The sequence below is a fragment of the Pan troglodytes genome, chromosome 1, assembly GCF_028858775.2.
Source record: "Pan troglodytes isolate AG18354 chromosome 1, NHGRI_mPanTro3-v2.0_pri, whole genome shotgun sequence".
Classification (NCBI taxonomy): domain Eukaryota; kingdom Metazoa; phylum Chordata; class Mammalia; order Primates; family Hominidae; genus Pan; species Pan troglodytes.
The window spans coordinates 81,459,154-81,482,522 of NC_072398.2; the positions used below are offsets into that span (position 1 = coordinate 81,459,154).

The following is a 23,369-nucleotide window of genomic DNA, read 5'->3' on the forward strand; positions in this document are numbered from 1 at the left end:
TTCCCATGTTGAAGCCCTAACCCCTAGTACCACAGAATGAGACTGTATTTGGAGGTAGGGTCTTCACAGAGGAAATTAAGTTAAAATAAGGTCATTACGATGGCCCTTGGTCCCACCTGGCTGGTGTCCTTATGAGAAGAGATGAGGACACAGACACGCACAGAGAGAAGACCACGTGAAGACACAGGGAGAAGATGGAGAGAGGCATCAGAGGGAGCCAGCACTGCTGACACCTCCGTCTCACATTTCTAGCCTCTCGAATTGCAAGGAAATAAAGTTTTGCTGTCTAAGCCATCCAGTCCATGGCACTTTGTTACAGCAGCGCTACCGAACTAATAAAGGCATTGAACTTGGCCTCAGGGAAGCTGCTTCTGGGGCTGCCCCCCTCCTTATCCCCTCCTTACCCCATCGTACCATGCACACTCCGCTCACCCCTCTCCCTACTCCATTGCTAACCTCACACAAGCAGAGCCATTGGCTCCACTCCCTGCTTTGTGCTTAATTGGTGCTTTTGTTTCTAAAACTCAAAATGCTTAACCAGACAGAGGGCAGTCCCTACAGCTCCTGGACTTTGGCTTTGGCTGTGGCTGGAACAGAGATCTTGGCTGAAGGGATGGGCGGCGGTCCTTCTGGTTAGAGAGCACAGGCCTCCTGGTAGGCCTCTGGGGTACCAGGCCAGAGCTGGACCCAAACACTCGAGAGTCAGGAAATCCTGCCTACCCCCTGGGTGGTGGCTTCAAACACAGCCTCTGCTTCTGAGTGAGTGGTCTAGGCCTGGCCCAGCCTGGCCTCTCATCTGTAACAGCTGCTCAGAGCTTCAAAGGGAAGCCACAAGAAGAGGAGGAAGCAGAGGCCAGAGGGGAGGTGAACGCCTCACAGCTTGACCCTGCCCCCACCCCAACACACACACATCCAGGCTCCAGAGCACCTGCTTCTCTTTGAGGGACCAAGCTGTTTGCAGACATTTCCCCGTGTTTTCCAAAACACAGTGGAGACAACACCTTGCATCTGTGGAGTCTTTTATATTCTTTCCAAATCCTTAACTCTGAATTCATTATCTCATTTAATCCTCCCAATAAGCCAGGCAGGGATGAGATGATCATTCCGGTGAGGCCCCCAAATCTTGTGCCACTGATTCAAGATCCCACAGCAATTTAGTGATGGGATTTGGTCCAGAGCCTTGAACTCCTGTTGGCCACTCTGCCTAGCTTCCTCCTGCAACGTGTTAACACTTGCTTGGTTCCCCTCTGGCACACACATGGACACACACAGTGCATCTTTACAGCTGCCCCAGAGGCACAGGTGAGCTGTTTATTATTATGGACACAAGACACCCAGGCCCTGGTCTGTCTGTCCTTTAATGTTATGCCTACACCCAGGCATCCCCATTAACACACACGTCCCTTGGAACAATGCTGTCCTCTCCCTTAGTCGTCAGCTAGGCCTTAGATAGAAAATTCTTGTCCCTGTGAGGAAGGATCCTCCTCTCAAACTCCTTTTCTCTTTCTCTGCCCTCACAGTCCCTTCTGAAGCCCAGCTTTCCTGGTCTTTAGTCCATATGAATGACCAGCCTCCTAAAGGCCTCATACCATGCTCTCTCCAATCCATTCCTTGAACCACGGCCAGAGCCAACTTCCTGAAATTCAAGTCTGGTTATGTAACTTTCTGCCCCCCCATCACTCTGGGAATAAAACAAGTGGTGAGGCCAAGCTGTGGTTTTTGAGAGCTGTAACACCCCATAATATCATCAGCCACACCAAATACATATTCCGTTTTAGGTGAAAAGTATGCTTGTTATACAAATAACAGTGTCAAGGCTAGCCCCTTGGACTCTCCCCTTGCAATTAGACTGTAGCCCCAAGCGCCTTCTGTGTAGAAATCCCGGCACCTCCCGGATCAAGCCCTGAAGAGGTTCTTGAGGTCTTGCCTGGCTTACCAACTCAATCTGGTTGGATCCTGCACACTTTCCTCTTTCACGCTACTTCCTCCAGCTAGAACACCCTCCTCCTCACCCTTCAACTATCCATTCCCTCTCTGTCCTCCTGGATTGAGCTCAGGTTTCACTGCCTTTAAGAAGTCTTTCTTTCCCCCAGCCCCTCCCCACTCTGGGCAAGATACCTAGGTCATACTCAGATCTGTGTTCTGAGCACAGATCTCTTAGAATACTTAACCAAACTGTTTCAATCACTTGTTATCATTCTGACTGTCTTACCAGACTGCAAGCTCCCTGAGGGCAGGATCCAAGTTTTATTACCTTTTGTGTCCAGAATTCCCAGCACAGAATCTGACACAGTGGGCACTTATTAAATATTTATTAAGCAAGCGAGTGACTGATTGCTTCTCCTCCCAAACTCAGGCCACTCTTGCTCAGGACTTCAAGGGATTTCCTAGAGGACCAGCCCATCATTCTCTAGAGTTCAGCCCAAACCCTCTGGTGTTCTGCCTCCATCCCTGACTGGTGGGTGAGATTCTTGGTGTCCTGGTGTCCCCGGGCTCACTGTTGCCCGCACCCCATCACTGGTATGTAACTTCCCCCTATCTGCAGCTGCTCCAGCGGGAACTACCATATGATTGCTTCATTTCCAGGGGGTCCACACCCCTTTCCTGTGCTCCCCTCCTGTCCACTCCCTGCTGGTGGAGGGGGAACCACAGGACTTGCTGGAAGGCACTGGGAGGAAAGGGCTCTTTGCTAAACCGGCTTAGTGGAGGGCTCTCACCTCACGTCTCCTACCTGGCACATCTCGCTGAGCCTGCAATTGTACACACCAGGTACATACAGTGAGTCTTTGCAAAAGGAAGGAAGGCCAGGGCTGATTTGGCAATGCTTGTCAAGAGACACTCATATCCTTTGACCTAATAATTCCACTCCTGGGAATTGCTTCCAGAGAAATAATTCAAAAGAAGAAAAAGGATACATGTACTGTTTATAGCTATGTTATTTGTAATAAGGAGAAAGTAAAAGCAAATGCCGTGTTCCAAAATAGAAAAATGATTAAATAATTATGATATATTTGTATAACAGAGTGTCGTGAAGACATTTACAATGAAAATATGACTATGAGGAATAAGAATACTGACCTGGAAATAATGTTAAGAGAAAAGATAGAGTACAGAGTTGTATATACACTGATTACAATTATGTAAGAATTATGCATTTGGCTAAAACTAATAAAGATGTGGAAAATTCGAAGTATATATTATGCAGGATGGTCTTTTTATTCCAACTTTAAAAAATAATAAAAGGGATATAATTGAGGATTTCAAGGAACAAAAAAAAGAAAAAGAAAATAGTTGTGTTAAGATGATGAATTTCAAATCTTAAAATATTTAAGATTAGCTTAATTTTAGCAAATTAATATTTTAAAACAAAGTGACTAGAAACTAGAGAAAATGTCCTGAACAGTCCTAGGGTTTTCTAGAAAGAATTTTTATTGGTTGTGGTCTTATCGTTGTTTTGTTTTATTTTATTTTTGATATAGGGTCTTACTCTGTCACCCAGGCAGGAGTGCAGTGGTATGATCACAGCTCACTGCAGCCTCCATCTCCCAGGCTCAAGCAATCCTCCTGCCTCAGCCTCCTGAATAGCTGGGACTACAGGTGCACCACCATGCACTGCTTTTATTTTATTTAATTAATTAATTTAGTTAGTTATTTTAGAGATGAGGTCTCACTATGTTGCCCAGGCTGGTCTTGAACTTCTCGGCTCAAGCAATTCTCCTGCCTTAGCCTCCTGAATAACTGGGACTACAGGTAGACCACCATGCACTGCTATTTTTTTTTTTTTTTTTTTGTAGCGATGGGGTCTCACTATGTTGCCCGGGCTGATCTTGAACTCCTGGGCTCAAGTAGTCCACCCTGCCTCAGCCTTCAAAGTGCTGAGATTACAGGTGTTAGCCACCGTGCTTGGCCCCTTGTTTTAAAAATAAGAACATGCCTCATGCAGGCCTTCCCAATGCATGGCTATGGGTTATAAATTGCTTGCTGTGGAACCTGCAGCCTGATTAACACTAAAAGCACTTAAAGACATGTGCCTAATGGACAAGTAATTCTGTTGCCTCTACCCCCTTCTCTTTCTTTTTTTTTGAGATGGAGTTTCACTCTTTTTGCCCAGGCTGGAATGCAATGGTATGATCTCGGCTCACTGCAACCTCTGCCTCCCAGGTTCAAGTGATTCTCCTGCCACAGCCTCCCAAGTAGCTGGGATTACAGGCTTGCACCACCATGCCAGGCTAACTTTTGTATTTTTAGTAGAGATGGGGTTTCACCATGTTGGTCAGGCTGGTCTCGAACTCCTGGCCTCAGGTGATCCACCCTCCTTGTCCTCCCAAAGTGCTGGGATTACAGGCATGAGCCACCGCAGTGGCCTCTACCTGCTTCTCTACCTGGCTAACACTACCCCAGGTTTTGGGCGATGCCCCGGAAGTTCCGAGGATCCTATTTCTCTTGAGGCATCCACTCCCTGAGCTTGAGAAAGAGCTCTGGAAAGGAGGGGGTCACACAAAGGAGAGTCCTGGGGATGACGCCTAGGCAGGATTAGAAACTCGAGCATCAGGACAATAGCTAATGCATGTGGGGCTTAAAACCTAGATGATGGGTTGACAGATGCAGCAAACCACCATGGCACATGTATACCTATGTTACAAACCTGCACGCATGTATCCCGGAACTTAAAGTAATATAAAAAGAAAAAGAAAAAGAAAAAAAAACTCTAAGTCTCACACAAAATTGAGTCTTTCTACTTCTTTTTTTTTTTTGAAAAGTGTTAGCTTATGGTTGGCTATAACTCCCAAGCCCTCTTTCACTGTCCTTAGTCTTCCTGGCATTCCTCAAATGTGAGGGCTGTCCCGAGCTGTCTTTGGCCTGCTTCTCTCCTTATAGCCGCTGCTCACCACCCAGGCCTGCGGTGAACCACTGCTGCGCGAATGACCACCCAGCTGCGCCTTGGCCCAAAGCCCTCCAAACTCCACTTCTGAATTTCCAACAGGGTGTCCTGTCAATGCCTCAACCAAAACTCAGCCTCTTCTGCACCCCCAACAAGTAAAATTCTTCATGTTCCTAGATGGAAAACGCAGTCATTCTGATCACTTTCTCTCTAACTCTGCCCCTGTGACAGTCTCCAACCAAATACCAAATCTGCACTGTGGATTCTTCCCGCAGTTGGTTTCCCAGCTTCATTGCCTTTCCATTCTCAAGGCCACCTCTCACCGGTGCCTTGGCCTCTCAACTGGTATTTCGGCTTCTAGATTAATTAATGGCCCTCCAGTGCTCCTTCCATCCCTTCCATCCCGTGAGCCCCACTCTGCAAGGACCTTCATGACAGACTGAGGGAAGCAGGCAGCATCAGTGCTGTCTCCCTAATGTGTGCACCACCTCACTGCATCCAGTCCTTCCAACAGTGTTTACCCACCCTCTCCCCATCTGCTGTGCGCACACATGTGCACCCACACCCACACATGTGGGTTAAGAGGTCTTCCACTCTAGTCACTTAGGGCACTCACAGTTCCCCGTGGGCATCCTTCATTTCTTCTCATCACACTAGCTTCTCACCACCATCCCCTTCTTTGCCTCTTCATTATTACCACCTGTTTAAAAAAAATTCTTCCTAGTTTTTGGTGGCCACTCTGATGTCACCCTCTCCCAATAAGCCTTCTTCAGTTGAATAAGTTGAGAATGTTCTTTCTCTGTGAAATTCCCCAGCCTCATGGTCTTGTTGCTTATATAACACTTTAGCATATCCTGTGCCCTGCTTTATCTGGGGACACATCTTATCTCTTGGCAGCACCACCACTAAACCTCCAGCTTATTGAGATACTGTCTTTATATTTTACTCCCTCCAGGAATCCAGACAGCATCTGTCATACAGTAGGCCCAATAAATATTTGTGGAACAAATGCATGCGTATTTCCAAGCCAGGTCTGTCCTATGCTAGTGCATGAAATTTTCCTAAAGTTAAGCAGAGGATTTTACATTCATCCCTGTTTAATTTTATTATGTTGGTTTTGGCCCAGCATCCCATCCTATATAAATCATTTTGAACTTGAATATGTCACGTAGCATATTAACTATCCCAGCTGTGGGTCATCTGGATTCTTTCTATTTTTCATCCAAGTCATTAACAAAAATGTTTAATAATCAGGGCCAAGGACAGAGCCCCGTGGCCTGCCACTGGAGACTTTCTTCAGGAAAGACCTGGGGTCCTTAATCAAAATACTTTGGGCAAGGTAGTTCAACCTGCACTGAATACATCTTGTCAAAAAATCCTTTGTAATACAAGTAATGTGACCACGTGAGAAATCAGAATACCCTTATTGGCATAGGAAAGCACTCAGTTGGAAAGATCAGGACTGATGGCAGCTTAGACAGGGAGAGGGGCTCTGGTCTGAATGCTTAGCCTCTTACTGTCCAATCCCCGCAGCTGTTTTAGCAGTCTCCGAATCCCACCCTGTTCAGCTCCCTAGGCAGGGGCCTCCCCACAGAGGTGTGAAAGGTAAGGAATTGTCAGGGTACAGGCAACCCAGGTATGTGGGGGGAGGAGGTGGAAGGGGAGCTCTACTCCAGACTGCTCTCCTTCCCATTTCCTACCTCCTCGTTTCATTGATCTACCTGGGTGAACCCAAAAAATACACTTGCCATCTGCTCTCCTTCCCTCCCTTTCTTTGAAATGTATGTATGTATGTATGTATGTATGTATGTATGTATGTATGTATTTATTTTTTGAGACAGAGTTTCACTCTTGTTGCCCAGGCTGGAGTGCAATGGTGCAATCTTGGCTTACTGCAACTTCTGCCTCCCGGGTTCAAGCAATTCTCCTGTCTCAGCCTCCCGAGTAGCCGGGATTATAGGCGCACGCCACCACACCCAGCTAATTTTGTATTTTCAGTAGAGAAAGGGTTTCTCCATGTTGGTCAGGCTGCTCTCAAACTCCTGATCTCAGGTGATCGGCCTGCCTCGGCCTCCCAAAGTGCTGAAATTACAGACGTGAGCCACCGTGCCCAGCCAAAACATATTTCTTGAGCCAAGGAGACTGACTCCCTTTTTCTTGCAGGTTTTGGCTGCCCATGAGCCTGACACTTGGATTTGCTATTCTATGCCCAAGCCTCCCCTAGTCTCCCAGGTTCTAGTATGGATTTATGTGGGATACTGTTCCAGCATTGCCCCCAAGACCCAGCCTCCTACAGAAGCCCAGAGAGATTTACCGGCAGTTTTGCATGCAGGATGAAGTAACCACCCCTCTGTCAAACTCTCAGGCTGGAGGAGAACTTCAGATGTCCTCTTGTCCATCCCGTGTCCCAGTCAGAGCTGCACCAAAAGCGCAGGAGGCTGTTCTTTTCTAAATGATTATAAAAGCCTCTTTCCTTAATCAATAAACAATTACATCACACCTAATATGTGCGACGCACTAAGCACTTTACACAACCACCGACTCATTTACACCTCACAACAACCCTAGCAGGTAGGTGTTATCATTATTTCCATTTTACAAATGGAAAAACCAAGCCATGGAGAGGTCACAAGCTAGTAAATGGCAAAGTCAAACTCAAACCCAGTCATATGGCTCTCTGTGCTCTTAGCCCTTAAGCCATTGCACTGCCTCCCCATGAGGCATATGAAGCCTACATTCCTGCATCTACTCACAGGATGTGTTGAACATACATTATGCTCATCATTGGATGTTAGGACCTATGATGGGGATTTGCAGAGCTTACAGTTTAGCTGAACAGATACGGGAAAGTACTTTGACAATAAAGTGTGGTAGAAGTGTAAAGTATTTTTCCTATTACTGTTGCACAGCTTAAAACCTCCTTTATGCTATAAAAAGCCTCTTTGTCCTATATTGGAAAGGTTCACTTTGCTCATGTGCACCAATGTCACCCTCTTTGCCTTCCCTTCTGCCACCTTCCACTAGGCACAGAGAGCGCCAGTGCTTTCTTACAGAAGACACACTCAGGGTTGTTACAATTTTTCACAATATCAGTTTAATAAATACTAATAACACCACCACCATGCATTTGTGAAATAATTGAACGCTTCAAGGTACTTTCATAAGATATTTATTACATGCATAATCTTACTTCCTTTTCAAAATAACCTTGGAAGGTAGGTAAAGCAGGTATCGGTTTTACAGAGCACGGAACTGACCGGGATCCTGAGGCTGGTAACTGACCCTGAACCTAAAACCCAGGATTGATGGTCTTTCTCTGCATGGCATCCCCCTTGATCTACTACAAATTCAATAATCAGGCAAAGAAAGCCTTAAGGGAGCAGAGGGCTGTCTGTTGCTACCATTTCTTCAAATTCTACTGCCTAATTCCAATGTTACTCACAGGCTGACTTTCACCAAGTCCTTCCTTAGGGACAAAAGGTAGGGCTTATGTACAAGGCTTATGGGAAAGAATGGTGATTCTAAGTGTTATATAACTGCATGTAGAAAAAAGACATAGATTCCCTTTCACTAAGGGGGAGTGCATTCCAATCAAAAGGCTAGACAATTCCATGCTGCTCACATAGCCACAAAGACGTCCACTTCCCAAGAGCCACCTAGGCTATAAGTTGCAACTCCTGGTGGCATGCTCCATGGAATTGGCCGTTCCAGGACTAAGAGGCTTGAGAAACAGTCTAAACAGATGCCCTTAACGCTTATGTTTATATTTCTCTGATATATTTTCCTGCATATCTGCACCCCCAGCTTCTCGTTCAAACCTACTTGCCTCTCTCAATCACCCCCAAAGCATGAAGAACAGCTGACATCATTGAAAACATTATTTGTGCTTATGAAGCAGTTTTCATTTCAATCTGCAAGAACATCTCCGACCACAAAAGCCGTGTAAGACTCAAGCGAATGAGCCCTGAGTGGTGCAGATAAACGCTTTCTCCCTCGGCTTTCCCCCTCTTGTCAGCCTGAAAGACACAGTCTTACTTCCAGACACAGCTCAAAGATCGTCTGCTTTGTGAAGGCTTCTAAGACTCTATCAGGCCACTAACAATGTTTGTGAAGTACTTCTAGCTCTCATCATTTGGAGGCCATGAGAGGATGGTACTTCCTGCCCCTATGGTTAAGTGGAGCCATGTGGATAGTTAGGAACCTTCCAAAAGAGAGCATTTAATGGCCAGCGTGAGTCTTCCAGAACTTTCCTTCCTTCTGCCGTGACAACAAGCAAAGGGGTAGCTGCTCCCACAGCTTAGGTCTCAGAGGGAGGACAAGAAATGAGCCAGAGCAGAGCCCCCAGCCAACCCTCAATGGACTTGCAGCAGGGGTGAAAAGTAAACCTTTGTTGTTTTCAGCCACTAAGATTGTGGCATGGTTACAGCAACACTAGCCTGTCCTGTTATTTATGCAACAGGACTGTTTACTCACTGCCTTTTCAGAACCAATCACACTGTTTTGTAATTACTTCTTTCATTTATGTCCCCTCTTTACCTTCAGACTGTATGAATCTTGAGGGCAAGGATGGTGTCTTATTCTTATTTTTTTGAGACAGAGTTTCACTCTTGTTGACCAGGCTGGAGTGCAATGGCGCGATCTCGGCTCACTGCAAACTTCGCCTCCCAGGTTCAAGCGATTCTCCTGCCTCAGCCTCCTGAGTATCTGGGATTACAGGCATGCACCACCACGCCCGGCTAATTTTGTATTTTTAGTAGAGACGGGGTTTCTTCATGTTGGTCAGGGTGGTCTCAAACTCCCGACCTTCTGTGATCCACCTGCCTCGGCCTCCCAAAGTGCTGAGATTACAGGAGTGAGCCATTGCACCCGGCCAGGATTGGTCTTATTAATTTGCATTTGGTAGCGTCTTGGTGCGTCTCTAAATAAATGAATGAAGGGATTAATGAAAGAATAAGATATTTAAGAATAGGATTTTATAATCTTGCTAGGCATGATCCTTTACAATGGTGGTGGTGATCCTAGATAATCTCGAGTGGCTCTTCCCAGCCTGCTTACACCATAGTTATCTCCCTGAAAAGTGACCAGATGAGTTGGGGGTGATCCTCATGGCTTCATGGAAATGCTCCATAGCGGCCTGGAGACAGACTTCCCCTCCCAACTGCAGCTCTCTGAACAGAGAATTATAGCTGAGACCCAGGCACTAGGGGTATGGATGACACAGCTGTATATATGGGCTACCTAAGAGGCAGGAAATTAGTCACACAACAGGTGTCAATAAATATTCCTTGGTAATTTGCACCCAAGGCACTAGTGGGGGCTCGGGGGGTGGTTATAATATAGCTTAACAATAACCCAGGATTCACTCCTCCAATCCCCAAGTCCTTTACCTTTATATGGATGGCATGTTGCCTGCGATAGTGGGGTGAATGGTGACCCCCTAAAAGATATGATAACTTCCTGGACAGGCACAGTCTTTAATGCCTGTAATCCCAGTGCTTCAGGAGGCTGTGGTGGGAGGATCACTTGAGCCCAAGAGTTCAAGACCAGTCTGGGCAACATAGTGAGACCTCGTCTCTACTAAAAATACAAAAATTACCTGGGCGTGGTGGTGCACGCCTATAGTCCCAGCTACTCAGGAGGATGAGGTGAGAGGATCACTTAAGCCCTGGAGGGTTGAGGCTGCAGTGAGCCATGATTGTGCCACTGCACTCCAGCCTGGGCAACAGAGCAAGACCCTGTCTTGAGGAGGAAAAAAAAAATATATGCTCACTTCCTAATCCCTGGAACCTGTGAATGTTACCTTATGTGCAAAAACAGTCTTAGCAGAGGTAGTTACCAATTTTGAGATGAAGAGATCATCCTGGATTATCAACGTAGGTCCTGATCCAATGACACAGGTCCTTATAAGAGACACACAGAGGAGAAGGTGTGGCAAAGATGAGGCAGACTGGAGTGATGTGGCCACAAGTCAAGGAAGCTGGCAACCACCAGGAGCCAAAAGAAACATGGAATGGAGCCGCCCCTCGAGCCTTAGTGGGGAATGAGGTCCTGCTGACACTCTGCTTTTAGACATCCGGCCTCCAGAACCATGAAAGGAGACGTTTCTGTTGTTTTGAGCCACCCAGTTTGTGGTAATCTGTTACAGCAGCAGCCCTCGCAAACTCATACACTTGCCAACTCCACTGGCATCAGATTCTCCACCTGGGCAGCACTTCCGCACTGTATAGCAGCCTGGAGTGCCAGGCATCTCTTTGAGTGTCCCACTTGTTTCCCCAAGGAAAACAAGCATTTGGAATCATCCTTGTTCTTCTCCTCTCCAGTACTTAAATTCAGGCCTTTGTGAGGGGATTCAGGCATGACTGGACAACAGGGGCCAAGGGGCTCCCCCAGAAAGACCCCTTGAGGGCATCGGAGAAAGTAAGCCTAGTAGAACAAGGCGTGGCGCTGCAGCTAGGGTAGCTGGGCCCTCCTAGCCTCAGCTCTCAGTCTCTTGGCATTTGTTAAAACAATGAGAATGGGCCGGGCATCGTGGCTCATGCCTGTAATCCCAGCACTTTGGGAGGCCAAGGCAGGTGGATCACCTGAGGTAAGGAGTTCAAGACCAGCCTGGCCAACATGGTGAAACCCCGTCTCTATTAAAAAATACAAAAATTAGCTGAGCGCAGTGGCAGGCGCCTGTAATCCCAGCTACTTGGGAGGCTGAGGCAGGAGAATCGTTTGAACCAGGGAGGTGGAGGTTGCAGTGAGCCGAGATTGCACCATTGCACTCCAGCCTGGGAGACAGAGCAAGACTCCGCCTCAAAACAAATAAACAAAGAAAAAAAAAAACAATGAGAATGAAAATGGTTCTTCTCCCTACCCACCCTATCCCCACAGATAGTCGTGCTTGCTAGGGAAGACCTAGAGAGCTGAGCACCACTGTGTGGAGGACTTCAGAGAGCCAAGAAGACAATACACAAAAATGCAAAATCAATAAAGTCATTATATATGAGTTCATTTGAACATGCGGGTCAAAGGCGTCCTAGTGTGCTGGGAGTCAGAGGACCTTTTTGTTTGTTTGTTTTTGTTTTTGCTTTTTGTTTGTTTGTTTGTTTTGAGACGGAGTCTCCCTGTGTCACCCAGGCTGGAGAGCAGTGGCGTGATCTCCGCTCACTGCAACCTCCGCTTCCCGGGTTCACGCCATTCTCCTGCCTCAGCCTCCCAAGTAGCTGGGACTACAGGTGCCTGCCACCATGCCTGGCTAATTTTTTGTATTTTTAGTAGAGATGGGGTTTTATCGTGTTAGCCAGGATGGTCTCAATCTCCTGACCTCGTGATCCACCCGCCTTGCCCTCCCAAAGAGCTGGGATTACAGGCATAAGCCACCGCCCCCGACCAGGACCTTGGTTTTAACTCTTGACTTGGCTACTAACTGACTTTAAGTACGACCATTGGTAAATCGCTTATGTTCAATTTCGTCATCTTTAAAATGAAGGGGATGGAATAAATTGCTATGGTTCTTTCTTGCTCTCAAAACTCCAAAGCCCTAAAAATGAATTTGGAAAAATCTTCCTGTTTTGCTTTAGGTGTGGGCACCAGTTTCACCCAGAGACACAACTGGGGCCTTTCAGAAGTCTTTTAGCTGTGCAGAGGAGGGCTCGGAGTAAACCTGTGCCAGGCCTTACAAGCGCCAAGCCTTGAGCTGGCTGCCCTCCACCACAGCCTGGCCTGAGCTGGAGGAAGACTGGCCAGGCTGAGGGGCATGTTGTCTCCCCGAGAGCCCACACAGGTGCTGTGGGGGAAGCCAGAGTTTCTCCAGAGCAAGAGGAAGAACAGGGACAGGATCCCACCGGATAGGGTAGGTTCAAATGTTAGAAGGTTGGTAATTACCTTCTAGACCCTGGGCACATCATTTAAGCATCTCAAAGCCTCAGCATCCTTTCCTAGAAGACTGACATAATATGACTTTATGAAGATTAAAAGAAATAAATCTGTGAACAGCATCTATATATAGTAGGCATTCAACAAGTGGTAGTAATTACCATGACAACAAGCTTTAGGTCTCTCCCACACTGACATCGGTGTGGCTGCTCAGAAATGAATTTCCCATTATTCATCAAAACATATCTGTAAAGGATGACAAGCCAGGAACCTGAATCCTGGGAATGTGCTTCAGAGATGGAGGTCGTGGTGGGCAGCCCAGCAGGGTGGGAAAAGCGTACATTTAGCTCACGCATTGGGAATGAACTATTGAAGGTGGAGGGTCTAGCGGGGAGGCTCAGAGGAGGCCCAAAGCCTGCTGCGGCACATTGTGAGATGCAAATTCTCTGTGACCTGTGGCGTGGGTGCTGGATTGTGCAATAGCAGCCACAAGGCCCAGCGGCACTGCTTACTGGGTTTGGGCTGATGCATGTGGTTGGCTGCTGCTCTACAGTCCACCCTGGTGCATCCCTTGTCTGCCTCTGGGCAAGCAGGAGAAACGCTGACTTTTCAGGGGGTGTACAGGAAGTGTGGCCATAGTGGAAGGAATGAGCGGGGCTGCAGGTGGAAGCGTGAGTGGGAACAGAAGGGGTGTGTGTGTGTGTGTGTGTGTGTGGTCTATTCCTAGAGCCCTCTTTCTGTCAGAGAAGGTAGGAGGACTTGGGGTGGCTTTTTGGTGAGCTTGACCAAAGGCATTCCCTCGGGACCTGGAGCCTATTTCAAATCAACTTCTCTAGCAGGAGCCTTTGGGGCAGGCCCCAGGCAGGCATGTGCTGCCATTAGATTGAGGTCTCCTGTGTGTTCTGCACCCTAGGGCTGCCAGGAGGTGGGGGAAGAGCAGCACTTGTGGAGGAATCCCCAGCACAGGAAGCTAGTTTTCTCTACCTTGTATTAGAGGAGCTTTTGAACGCCCACATACCTTAGAACTTATCAAGATTCTATCTTGCATGTTTTTATGTCCTGTCATTTGGGTATATCTTGTTTCCCCAAATAGAATGAGTTCCTTTTAGGGCAGGAACTGCAACTTACATTTCCTGTACTCCCCATCTAGTCCTCAAATATCTTTATCTTGCTTTATCCTCCAGGAATGAACTACTTATTATTTCCCATGCACACCGTGCTGTTTCTTGCACCAGTAGCTTTGCTCTTGTCACTCTTTCTGATTGGAATGCTCTTCCCAATTTTCTGCCCTTGGTTAACTCTTACTCACCCCTCAAGATTCAACTCAGAAATTATTTTTAGCAGGAAGCCGTCCCTGAGCCCCAGGCTGATGCTCCTCCTCTGTGGGTGTAAGCTCTCATCCCTGCTCTGCAATAATCTGTTTAGGTGTTTGTCTCCCCTCTTAGACTGCAAGTTCTTCAAGGGTCAGCAAGCTGGTAGATACGTACCCCTTTAGATCCGCAGTGCCTAGCAGGGAGTAAGGGCTCAGTGTGTGCTTACTGAATCTAACTAAAAACCTAGTGCATGGGCCAGGCGTGGTGGCCTGTAATCCCAGCACTTTGGGAGGCTGAGGTGGGTGGATTACCTGAGGTCAGGAGTTCAAGACCAGCCTGACCAACATGGTGAAACCTCATCTCTACTAAAAACACAAAATTAGCCGAGTGTGGTGGTGCATGCCTGTAATCCCAGCTACTTGGGAGGCTGAGGGAGGAGAATTGCCTGAACCCGGGAGGAGGTTGCAGTGAGCTGAGATTGTGCCATTGCACTCTAGCCTGGGCAACAAGAGCAAAACTCCGTCTAAAAACAAACAAACAAAAACAAAACAACAACAACAACAAAAAAAACAAAAAGAAGCTAGTGCATGGCATGCCGTGAATCATTAATGATTAATTATAAAAGATTCAGCCTGGGAAAGAGTAGTGATTGCTACCTCGAGGCCAGGAGGTTGGCCCTGACATGGTACAAACAGGTTCAAAACAAAGGGCTGGAGACATCTATGATGCTGACTCAAATTTTTGGCTGGAGATAATGTCTGTTCCAATGTCCAGAATTTCTCAATGCCCCCACCTGACTGCTCTAGCTTGGAGGCTTCTAATACTATTCATTAAGGATAGGCTCTAATGGCATCTCAGAGGGGTCTCTTACAGAGGTAAGGGCCCTGCACCTCTCTTAGGGACTCATTGGGATTTGGAATTGCACTGGCTGGAGGCCCTTCCCATGGAATAGGATTTGATCCATTCAAATAAATGGCTCTACAGGGTGAGCCTCATGGGCTTAGCCAGCTGTTTCCACAATTCCCAGGAGATGGGTATTCAGGAAGCTCCAAAGGAAAAAAACGGGAGGCTGACTGCTCAGAAGACTAAAGAACCAGGACAGTGTTCATTCGGGTCTGGCTCTGGTGATGAGCTTCAGGAGATTCCTAGGGCAATCCTGTTGATAGTGGCAACTCAGTGTTCATCCTGTGTCCGAAGCATTACTGAAACTTTGCTGCTACAAGAACCATCCTTCTGTCTTACTTCTGAAGGCTTGGGTTGAACTACTCCCCAGGTAAGAGAAAAATTGCAAGCTGTTGGCTTTCCAAAAGTCCAATAGTGCCTAAATCCTCAAGATACCTCTTGGTGAGTTGGTTTATCCCTTTACCATATGGCAGAGGGCAGTTAAAGATTGTTTTATTTCACCCAGAGCTCTGAGATTTTTAGATTCTAATGAGTTGAATAGGGTTGGTCAGGCTGGCTCCACAGACTTAAATATTATTACTGGAGAAAAGCGGAGCTGCCTTCAGATTTCTCTGGAACCAAAATGCTTTCTCTTGCGGCCCTGATAAGATTACCGGGCTGCTGAGCCGCCAGTGTTCAGATTTCCCACGGAACCGCGCGCGCCAAGCTCTGGCTCGCAGTGCTGTGAGGAGCCACGCTGTGGATCAGGCTCTGAAACCCGACTCCTTTCCAGGAATGCACACTCACCCCCTCCTGTGATAGGGCCTGGGCTGGGCCCTTAGAGTCTCACTCCCCAAATTCCCCCTGTCGTCGCAGTCCAACAAATGGAAGATGTCTGCTGAGTGGGGGCCAGTGTGAGGGTGAGGGTCCCACAGAACACGCGGAGCCAGAGAGGAATGTGGGGTATTTGGGCATGCCACAAGTCCACCGAGCCAAATTCTAGCTTCAGAGGCTGTGCAATTCCTAATTACGGCCCATCAGCTCCAACCAGCAGCCAACATATGGCTCAGTGAGAGGGTGGGTGGGTCAAAAAACAGCGAGGCTGTGGGTGTTTCTCCTAGTGTTTCACGGTGAAATATCAAAATAATCTTTTTAAGATTTGGATTCGTTACATGTTTCTCTTCTATCTCCTAGTCCCATAATTTTAAAAAATGTGGTAGAAAATGTTTACTGAAGTAAAAAGATATGGATGAAAAAGTAGGTCACAAAACAAACACATTATATACACCAATATGTACACACACACACACACGCATGCACACACACACACACTCTCATCATAGTAATACTGACAGTCTGTGAGAATGTAAAGACATGAGAGCTCCATAATTTTTAAGTAACATTTAAAATACAAGATCTGGTATGCAATAAGGGCCCAATAAATACTGAGTAGGTCCATGAATGACAAATAATATCTTGGAATGATTTGCAGTTACCCCAGAGAAAAGGATTCATTTATTGTCTCCACCTAAGTTAGAAATTTATGATTTTTTTTCAGTGCCATGATGTGCCTACAATTTAGTTGAACAAACAAAGGATTTAGTCAGCGAAAATTATACTTTTTTTCAAGTGCCCTCAGGCTATTGGCAGTGCACACAATTTATATTTAAGTGACTAACAATATTAACTTAAATGTGACATCCTACGCCTCCAGCTCCTTTTTTACACACCTCTGTCCTCTGGGTTCCTATCCACAATAGCATTACCTATTATCTCTTCTAGAGGAGAATCACATTTGTATCATAACAGGTTTGTATTTCTTAGGGAGTGGTGGACATTCTGCTTAGAACAATCAAAACCAACATATCTAAACACTGCTTGTTAAAAAAAACCCCTGATCTTCCTTCCCTCTTCAATATTTGCTCATGCAACAAGCCTTTCTTGGTGCCCATTAGGCTCTAAATATATAAGACATGGCCCCTGCCCTCAAGGAGCTTTCCGGGGTGACAGTTAGGGAGGCTGACAGTTCCAGTTCTGCCTAGTGTTCTACTAGTGGCTTGAACAAAGTGCTCTGAGAGTGCCGTAGAGTCTGGGGGCTTCACAGAAGCCTTCCAGAGGTGGAGATGTTTGAGCTACAGACCGAGAGGGGAAGGAGTTCCCTATTTATGCTAATCATTTATCAAGCAAACTTTTATTGAGAAATTATATGACTATATGCCAGGCACTGTGCTCATTCTGGAGACTCAAAGACCAATGAGACAATCTGCCTGCAAAAGGCTTTGTATGGAGCTGTAAAAGTTGGTACTGCCATTTTCCCTGGCACCATAGAGAACTTCACTCTTCTGGGCAGCTTGGTGATTTCTGACTTCCCTTCCAGTGCATGGTCTTTACTCTTTTCCATCTTCTCCATTCTTATTGTATCCTGAAGTCAGAATATACCTGTACTCGAAAAGATGCTTTCTCACCTGGTTCCCTTGCTCACTCCATGAAGTGGCATTTTTGCTGTATCATCCCGGCTACATCACTGCTGCCAGCTGCCTCAACACCTCTCAGAGTTTCCTACTGTCCATGGAGCAGAATCCAGGGCCATACAACTCTGGCCTTCAAGGGTTGCAGATGGCCTCTGCATGAATTAGAAAAAGCCACCCGTTTGAGGCTCAGCTAGGCAAGGAGATTTTGTATGAACAAAAAGTAACCTTTTCCTCCAAGTGACTTGGATTTCAGCTCCCACTCACCCACTTAGCTGGGCATCTACTATACTCAGTGACCTTGGATTTATCTTATTACTTTCATTTTTTTCTGTTACTGCTTTCCTACCTTCCTTCCCAGCCAGCTGGACAAAGCTGGCATGTTCTCCCTGTGCCCATTCCTTATACCTTCTCCACCTTACCCACATCTTTCTTCCAAGGCTTCTTCTGAACCTAATCTAGTCTGAACTCCTGCAGAACTCATGATCTGCAGCAGTATTCAACTGGCATTTATGCATTTGAAGATTATATATGTGACAGGATATAGTCCCTTTATTGGGTTGTGAGCTTTTAAAAGGCAGGGATCAGATGGCATCTATACTTTGTTTATTCCACAGGGCTTTATGAGGGATGAAGATTGATGTTGTTGATAATGGTAACAGTGACTTTAAAAAAAGATCTCTCAAAGACTTCCAATAATACGTGAGCTTTAGAGAATGAATATTGAGTAACCCTCGTTGGTCTGGTTTGGATTCCTAGTACTGAGAAGTAATATAACTTAATTTCTTTCCAGATACAGTAGCCCTTTCATGTCCCAAAACTGAGTTTCACCTCTCAAAAGAGGGTTTTACTCTGAGATTTTCAGAAACCCCCAAATCCAACTCCTGCATATCATGCTTCACCATGAAAAGTTTACTTCCTGGCTAAGAATGGTCACTTCCCTGGCTCCTAGATTTCCTCTTTACTTTCTTCACTAGCAGTTGCATGTTGTTTTTTTGTTTGTTTGTTTCGTTTTTGTTGTTTTTTGTTTTCCAGGCATTTGGACAAAGAAACTTCAAAAGCAGCCACTGTCCAACCAGCAAATTGATGCCCTGCAATAGACGCAGGGTGATTTGTCAGGCTTCTGGCCGGCTGAGCGATTCCCTCCCTGCGTCCCTCCCAAACCCTAGCACGGGAGTGATTTTGGTATCTTGGTGGAATCCTGCATAAGTTACTACACATCTCAATAAGGGAGGGCCTTCTCTTTTACTGCAATCCCCTCCACCCTCCAAGCCACACAGGAAGTTGCTCAGCTGATAGTTTCAGGGCCTCTGCCATACGCTATTCCTTCCTCATCTGAGGGGGGAGAAACTGCCTCTGTGGAAGGAGACCCTCCTTGTTATCCTAGAACAAAGTTGACACTTGCATTTGGCCCTCCAGTAGCAACCTGCTTGAAGTCTAAGAGTTGCTCTTCTCTTATCTCCAATCCGTTTCTTCAAGAGGTTAGACAGGCCATACATCATAGTGAATCTGCAGCCTGGGGCCTAAGGCAGTTTGTACACTTCCAAAAGAGGGAAGCCACTTCTAAAACAATTTCTTAAGGAGACTTCACCCAACCCAAGAAGCTGGGTGTTGCCTGGGCCATTTCCCTCCTCTGCCCTGAAGCAGTGGCCAGCTCAGAGAGAACCCTGTTGTTTTGTGTTTGTGTGATCTTTGGGTGGATGTGTGCACACCACCTGCTGAGCTTCGCTGTGTGCGTGCCTCACCACCAGCCCTAATCTGCCAGAGCTTCCTGGCCTTGCAAATGTTTCTGTGGAGGGTCCATATTAGACTCCAGTGGTTCTTGCAGTCTATAAAGTCTCTTTGAAGGTGATTCCCTGTTCCTTGAAGACAACTGGCTGGGCTGGATGCCTGAATACAGCTCCCTGACTTCTCTAAAGGACAAACTTATTGCCCCTTTAGAGAAGTCATGAAGCTTTGCCGGCAAGCACAGAGTCTAGCTTAGAAAACACAACCAGGGCCAGGAGTGGTGTGGCTCATGCCTGCAAATCCAGCACTTTGGGAGGCCAAGGCTTAGAGGATCACTTGAGCCCAAGAGTTCAAGACCAGCATGGGTAATATAGTGAGAACTTGTCTCTACAAAAAATTTTAAAACTAGCCAGGCATGGTGGTACACACCGGTAGTCCCAGCCACTTGGGAGGCTGAGGTGGGAGGATCCTTTGAGCCTGGGAGGCAGAGGTTGCAGTGAGCTGAGATTGTGCCACTGCACTCCAGCCTGGGTAACAGAATGAGACCCTGTCTCAAAAGAAAAAAATAAAAAGACCACCAGGGCCCAGGCACAGAGCCTGGAGCGGGGAAGAGATAGCGGAGTTAACTGAATCCTGATTGCACTGACCACAGTCTAGTGAGCAACACAGGTTTCCTTTTGAATATGAGTGGGAATCACCTTTAAAACTATATAACATTTGCATCTTCTCAAAAGCCCCAGGTCCTACTAAGATTGACTTAGGGCTACATATCAGGTCTCATTTTCAAGGAGGAAACACAGGGAAGCCTCAAGATGTGCAGAAGAGAGGGATGTGGGGAATACACCCAACCACTCCTCTTCTGAGGTTGGAACAGAACAAGGAAAGTCCCCGGACCTCCTCTCAGCAGGCAGAGAAGTGCGGGGCCTCCCTCTGGCAAAGCCTGCAGATGTGGCCAGCATACCTCCATACACACAGCTTCAGAGGCAAGGGTGTCCAAGGGAGTCTTAAGTTTTGTCAGAAATAATGTCATTCGACTGACCAGTAAGGGGAGCTTTCAGAAAGTTATGGAAGAAGATGCGACAGACACAGGAAGGACTTCAGAAGCAAGAGGACAACTGGACTCTCTAAAATGCCACTCCGAAAGCAAAAAGGGAAGCCCACAGACCCACGAAGACGTGCTGGCCTCGTGTTGCCAGTTCTGTTTCTCTTTCAATACCCATCTCTTCAGATTGAAGGGCTTCTGCCTTCTTGCAGAGTTTTTGCTGACACGTTTACCCATTTACAAACCTTGGCTGCACCTAACTATTTTTTTTTTTTTTTTTTTTTTTTAGCATTTAAGTTCCTAGCCAAAATACCCGGGCCTCTAGGAAAGCCCTTTTCTCTCCCTCTGAGATCTTTCCTTACCAACCCCAGCCTCCCAACCCGGGTGTCCTAGGTGGGACCAGGGACGATCCTTCGGAGTTGGTCAAGGAGGCGTCGGAACAGCAGGCATTTGCCCTTCTAGTTGGCAGCAGCGATGAGCCGCATGCTCCATGCTCAGGGCAGGGGCAGCCGCCCGGGGAAGGGGCGCCCGATACACCGCTCACCGCTCAGCCCCGCGTCTCCCTCCGGGGTCCTTTACCTCCATGTCCTTCAGGTGCCGACTCCGCGGCAGACGCACCCGCTCGCTCGGGCCGGAGCTCACGATCCCCGCTGTCCCCTCCGCTCCCGGCCGTGGCCAGTTTCGGGCTGCGGCGGGCACAGGGTGAGTGGGCGGTGGCGCGCGCCCGGCTGCGCTCGGCTGCGGGACTGCCCCGGCCGCGGGGGCCCTGCGCGAGAGAACGAGGAAGGAGGAGGAGGGAGGGAGGGAGGAAGGGGAGGGGAGGGTGGGGAGCGGGGAGGGAGGCCGACGATCAGGGTTTAAATTTAGACGCAAATCTAAACAGATACTGTCCCTCCCAGGGCAGGACTCAAGAGCGGGAGCCACGACTCCATGTGCCCAAACATGGGGATGGGCAGCCGCCGGGCCCCTCTGTCTCGCGAAGTTTCTCAGGACCCTGGGCTTTGCCACGGTCTCAGTCCTTCTCAACGTCTCCCTCCCTTAATGCGCCTTCTTTCTTTTTCCTGTCCCTTCAAGAATTAGAGTGGTCCTTTAATTCTTTTTGTTTCCTCTCTTTTCGATTTCCTTCTTTTGTGTCCATCCTTCCTGCTTTCCTTCCTCCTCTCCCTCTTTTTAACATTGCATTACTGTCATACCTGGTTTCCCTGCAGTTCTTGGGTGGAGTTCGAGGACCCTCCCTGGTGGAAGGCGTTTGTGTTCTACCAAAAGAGGAGCCCTTCTGACCGAGGCTTCAGAGCTCAGCGTGGCGCCGACGGGACCACCTTTCCCTTCTCACCTCTTTTCCTCTCCACCTTCCAGGAAACCACTATCTATCCATCTATCCATCTATCTTCTGTATACGAGTAGAAGGAGGAGGAGGAGGAAAATCAGGAATCCACGCAAAGTTTTCCAAGCTCCCTGAAGTGGTAAATCTTTTCTTCAAACCTTGCTTTGACTGATGCATTCGGTTTTGTGGGAATTTTGGCTCCCACAAGCTGCTTGCTAAAGGGCCTCGTCTCCATTCCTGTTAAATATAGCAAAGGGCAAGATGCTCAACATCTGATTCCCATAGGGCCCAGCATAGCAACCTTCCTTTAGGGCCATCCCGGCTGGGCAGCAGAGACCGCATGGGAGGGATTCGGGGACTGAAATCTGCACCAGTGTCACTCCCTGCTACCCGGATCCCGGCCCCCTTCAGACCCTTCGGCAGAGAGAAACAGGAAAATGCCTTCAGAGACCTGTGAGTGCCAGGGTATTGGCTGGATATATGACGCCTCTGGGTTATCCCACAGCATTCTCACCCGCCCAACCCCAGCTCAACCAGGGGAGGGGAGCCCCATCAGAGGTGGGCAATGGGACAGGTGATGGTGAGCGCTGTGAAGAGACTTGTGGAGAAACAGTAGAGAAAAAAGGCTGAGAGTCTGCTCCTGCTACAAAGACTACCCTGATTCTGGTTATCCCGGCACCATCTTTGCACTTTCAGGCACTTAGATTGCTGCTTTGGGTACCAGTCTTAGAAATATGGCCTCCTTCCTGTCGTAGAACTTTCTAAGGCCCAACTTTCTAAAACACTGGCAGCCCTAATGCCAGAGTGGCTTCTAGTTCTTTAGCTTAGCTAAGCATAGAGGAAGACCCCTGGTTTTAGGAACAGACAGATTGAGGGCTGAATTCCAGCTCTGCTACTTTCTAGTTGTATTTTTTAGACAAGTCACTTAACTGCTCTGATTCTCATTTTCCTCACCTATACAATGTAGTAGGCACTCTGCAAAAAGTGGCTGTTTTTATCATGCTTAGCCCCATGTACAAGCTTCAGATGAATAAGAGCCTGATATTTCTTTTATTTAGAGGCAGGCACTCGGGGACCCAGTGAAAAGAGCCCTCACTCCCAGGAATTAATAGTGAGGCCCCTCCCAGTCCAGCCACATGGCTGCTCAGGTGAAGACTCCAGAGCAGAGTCGGCAGTAAGGAAGGGTATTTACTGGTAACCTGCAAGGCACACTTTTGCTTGTGCTTCTTTCCTTTCTTTTTAAAGGTGCAGGACGTAGTGATGACTGCATAGTCTACTATCAGGTCTTCTAACTCTGCTCCACAGGGCCTTTTCCTTTCTCCCTCTACCTAGTCCTCCTTTGTGCTCAGAATGGGGCTGCCCCAGCACAGGTTTCTGGCTTCACAAACAGGAGGGCGGAAGTGCTTACCCAGAGGAAACCGTTAGGCCTAGATAACATCAGTCACCCAAGGTGACTTGCAGCTGCTCCCCACGCCCTGCTTAGGCCTCTCTTGGCTGAGAACAGATGACCACAAAGCAAACAAGCTTGGCCTCCACCATGCTCCTGGGTCCCCAGTGCAGAGTTTAATGCTGCTCCAGAGCTATTTGGGCCCCAGACTGGGACTTCTCCTGAGGGAGGGGGTGGAAAACGGGGAGGGAGGGACCAAGAGGTAGCCCCGAGCTGTGTTTAGGCAGCCATGAGTAGGTGTGGTGTGTGTACTCCCCTTATCTTCTTCTGTCCCTACAGAAGATCTCCAGGAGCCAGAATAGCAGTAACTCTGCTGATAAACACCCAGGTTTGCTGGGTTATCTGGGATTGTAACTGGCTGCTCTGGGGGCTGGGAGGAAACAACAGCCCAAGGGGAAGGGAAAGTGACTTTCCGAGGAGTTG

At 47.6% G+C, this 23,369-nt stretch overlaps 1 protein-coding gene across 8 annotated transcripts in view; it reads right to left on the reverse strand.

The window, feature by feature from the left end:
- RCSD1 (RCSD domain containing 1) overlaps nucleotides 1-21,238 on the reverse strand; it is a 76,195-nt gene extending 54,957 nt beyond the window's left edge. For 3 of the 8 annotated variants that reach the window (XM_016931772.4, XM_063811672.1, XM_063811671.1), the window contains exons 1-2: nucleotides 20,755-20,955; nucleotides 5,499-5,582 (exon numbers count right to left, since the gene is read on the reverse strand). In XM_016931772.4, the coding sequence (XP_016787261.3) occupies nucleotides 5,499-5,531 (33 nt within the window). In that variant the 5' untranslated portion in view covers nucleotides 5,532-5,582; nucleotides 20,755-20,955. Of the gene's footprint in view, nucleotides 1-5,498; nucleotides 5,583-20,754 lie in introns of all 8 variants that reach the window. The other 5 variants (XM_016931742.4, XM_009437149.5, XM_009437160.5 and 2 more) reach the window with 5 other exon arrangements.
- Nucleotides 21,239-23,369: the final 2,131 nt, after the last annotated feature.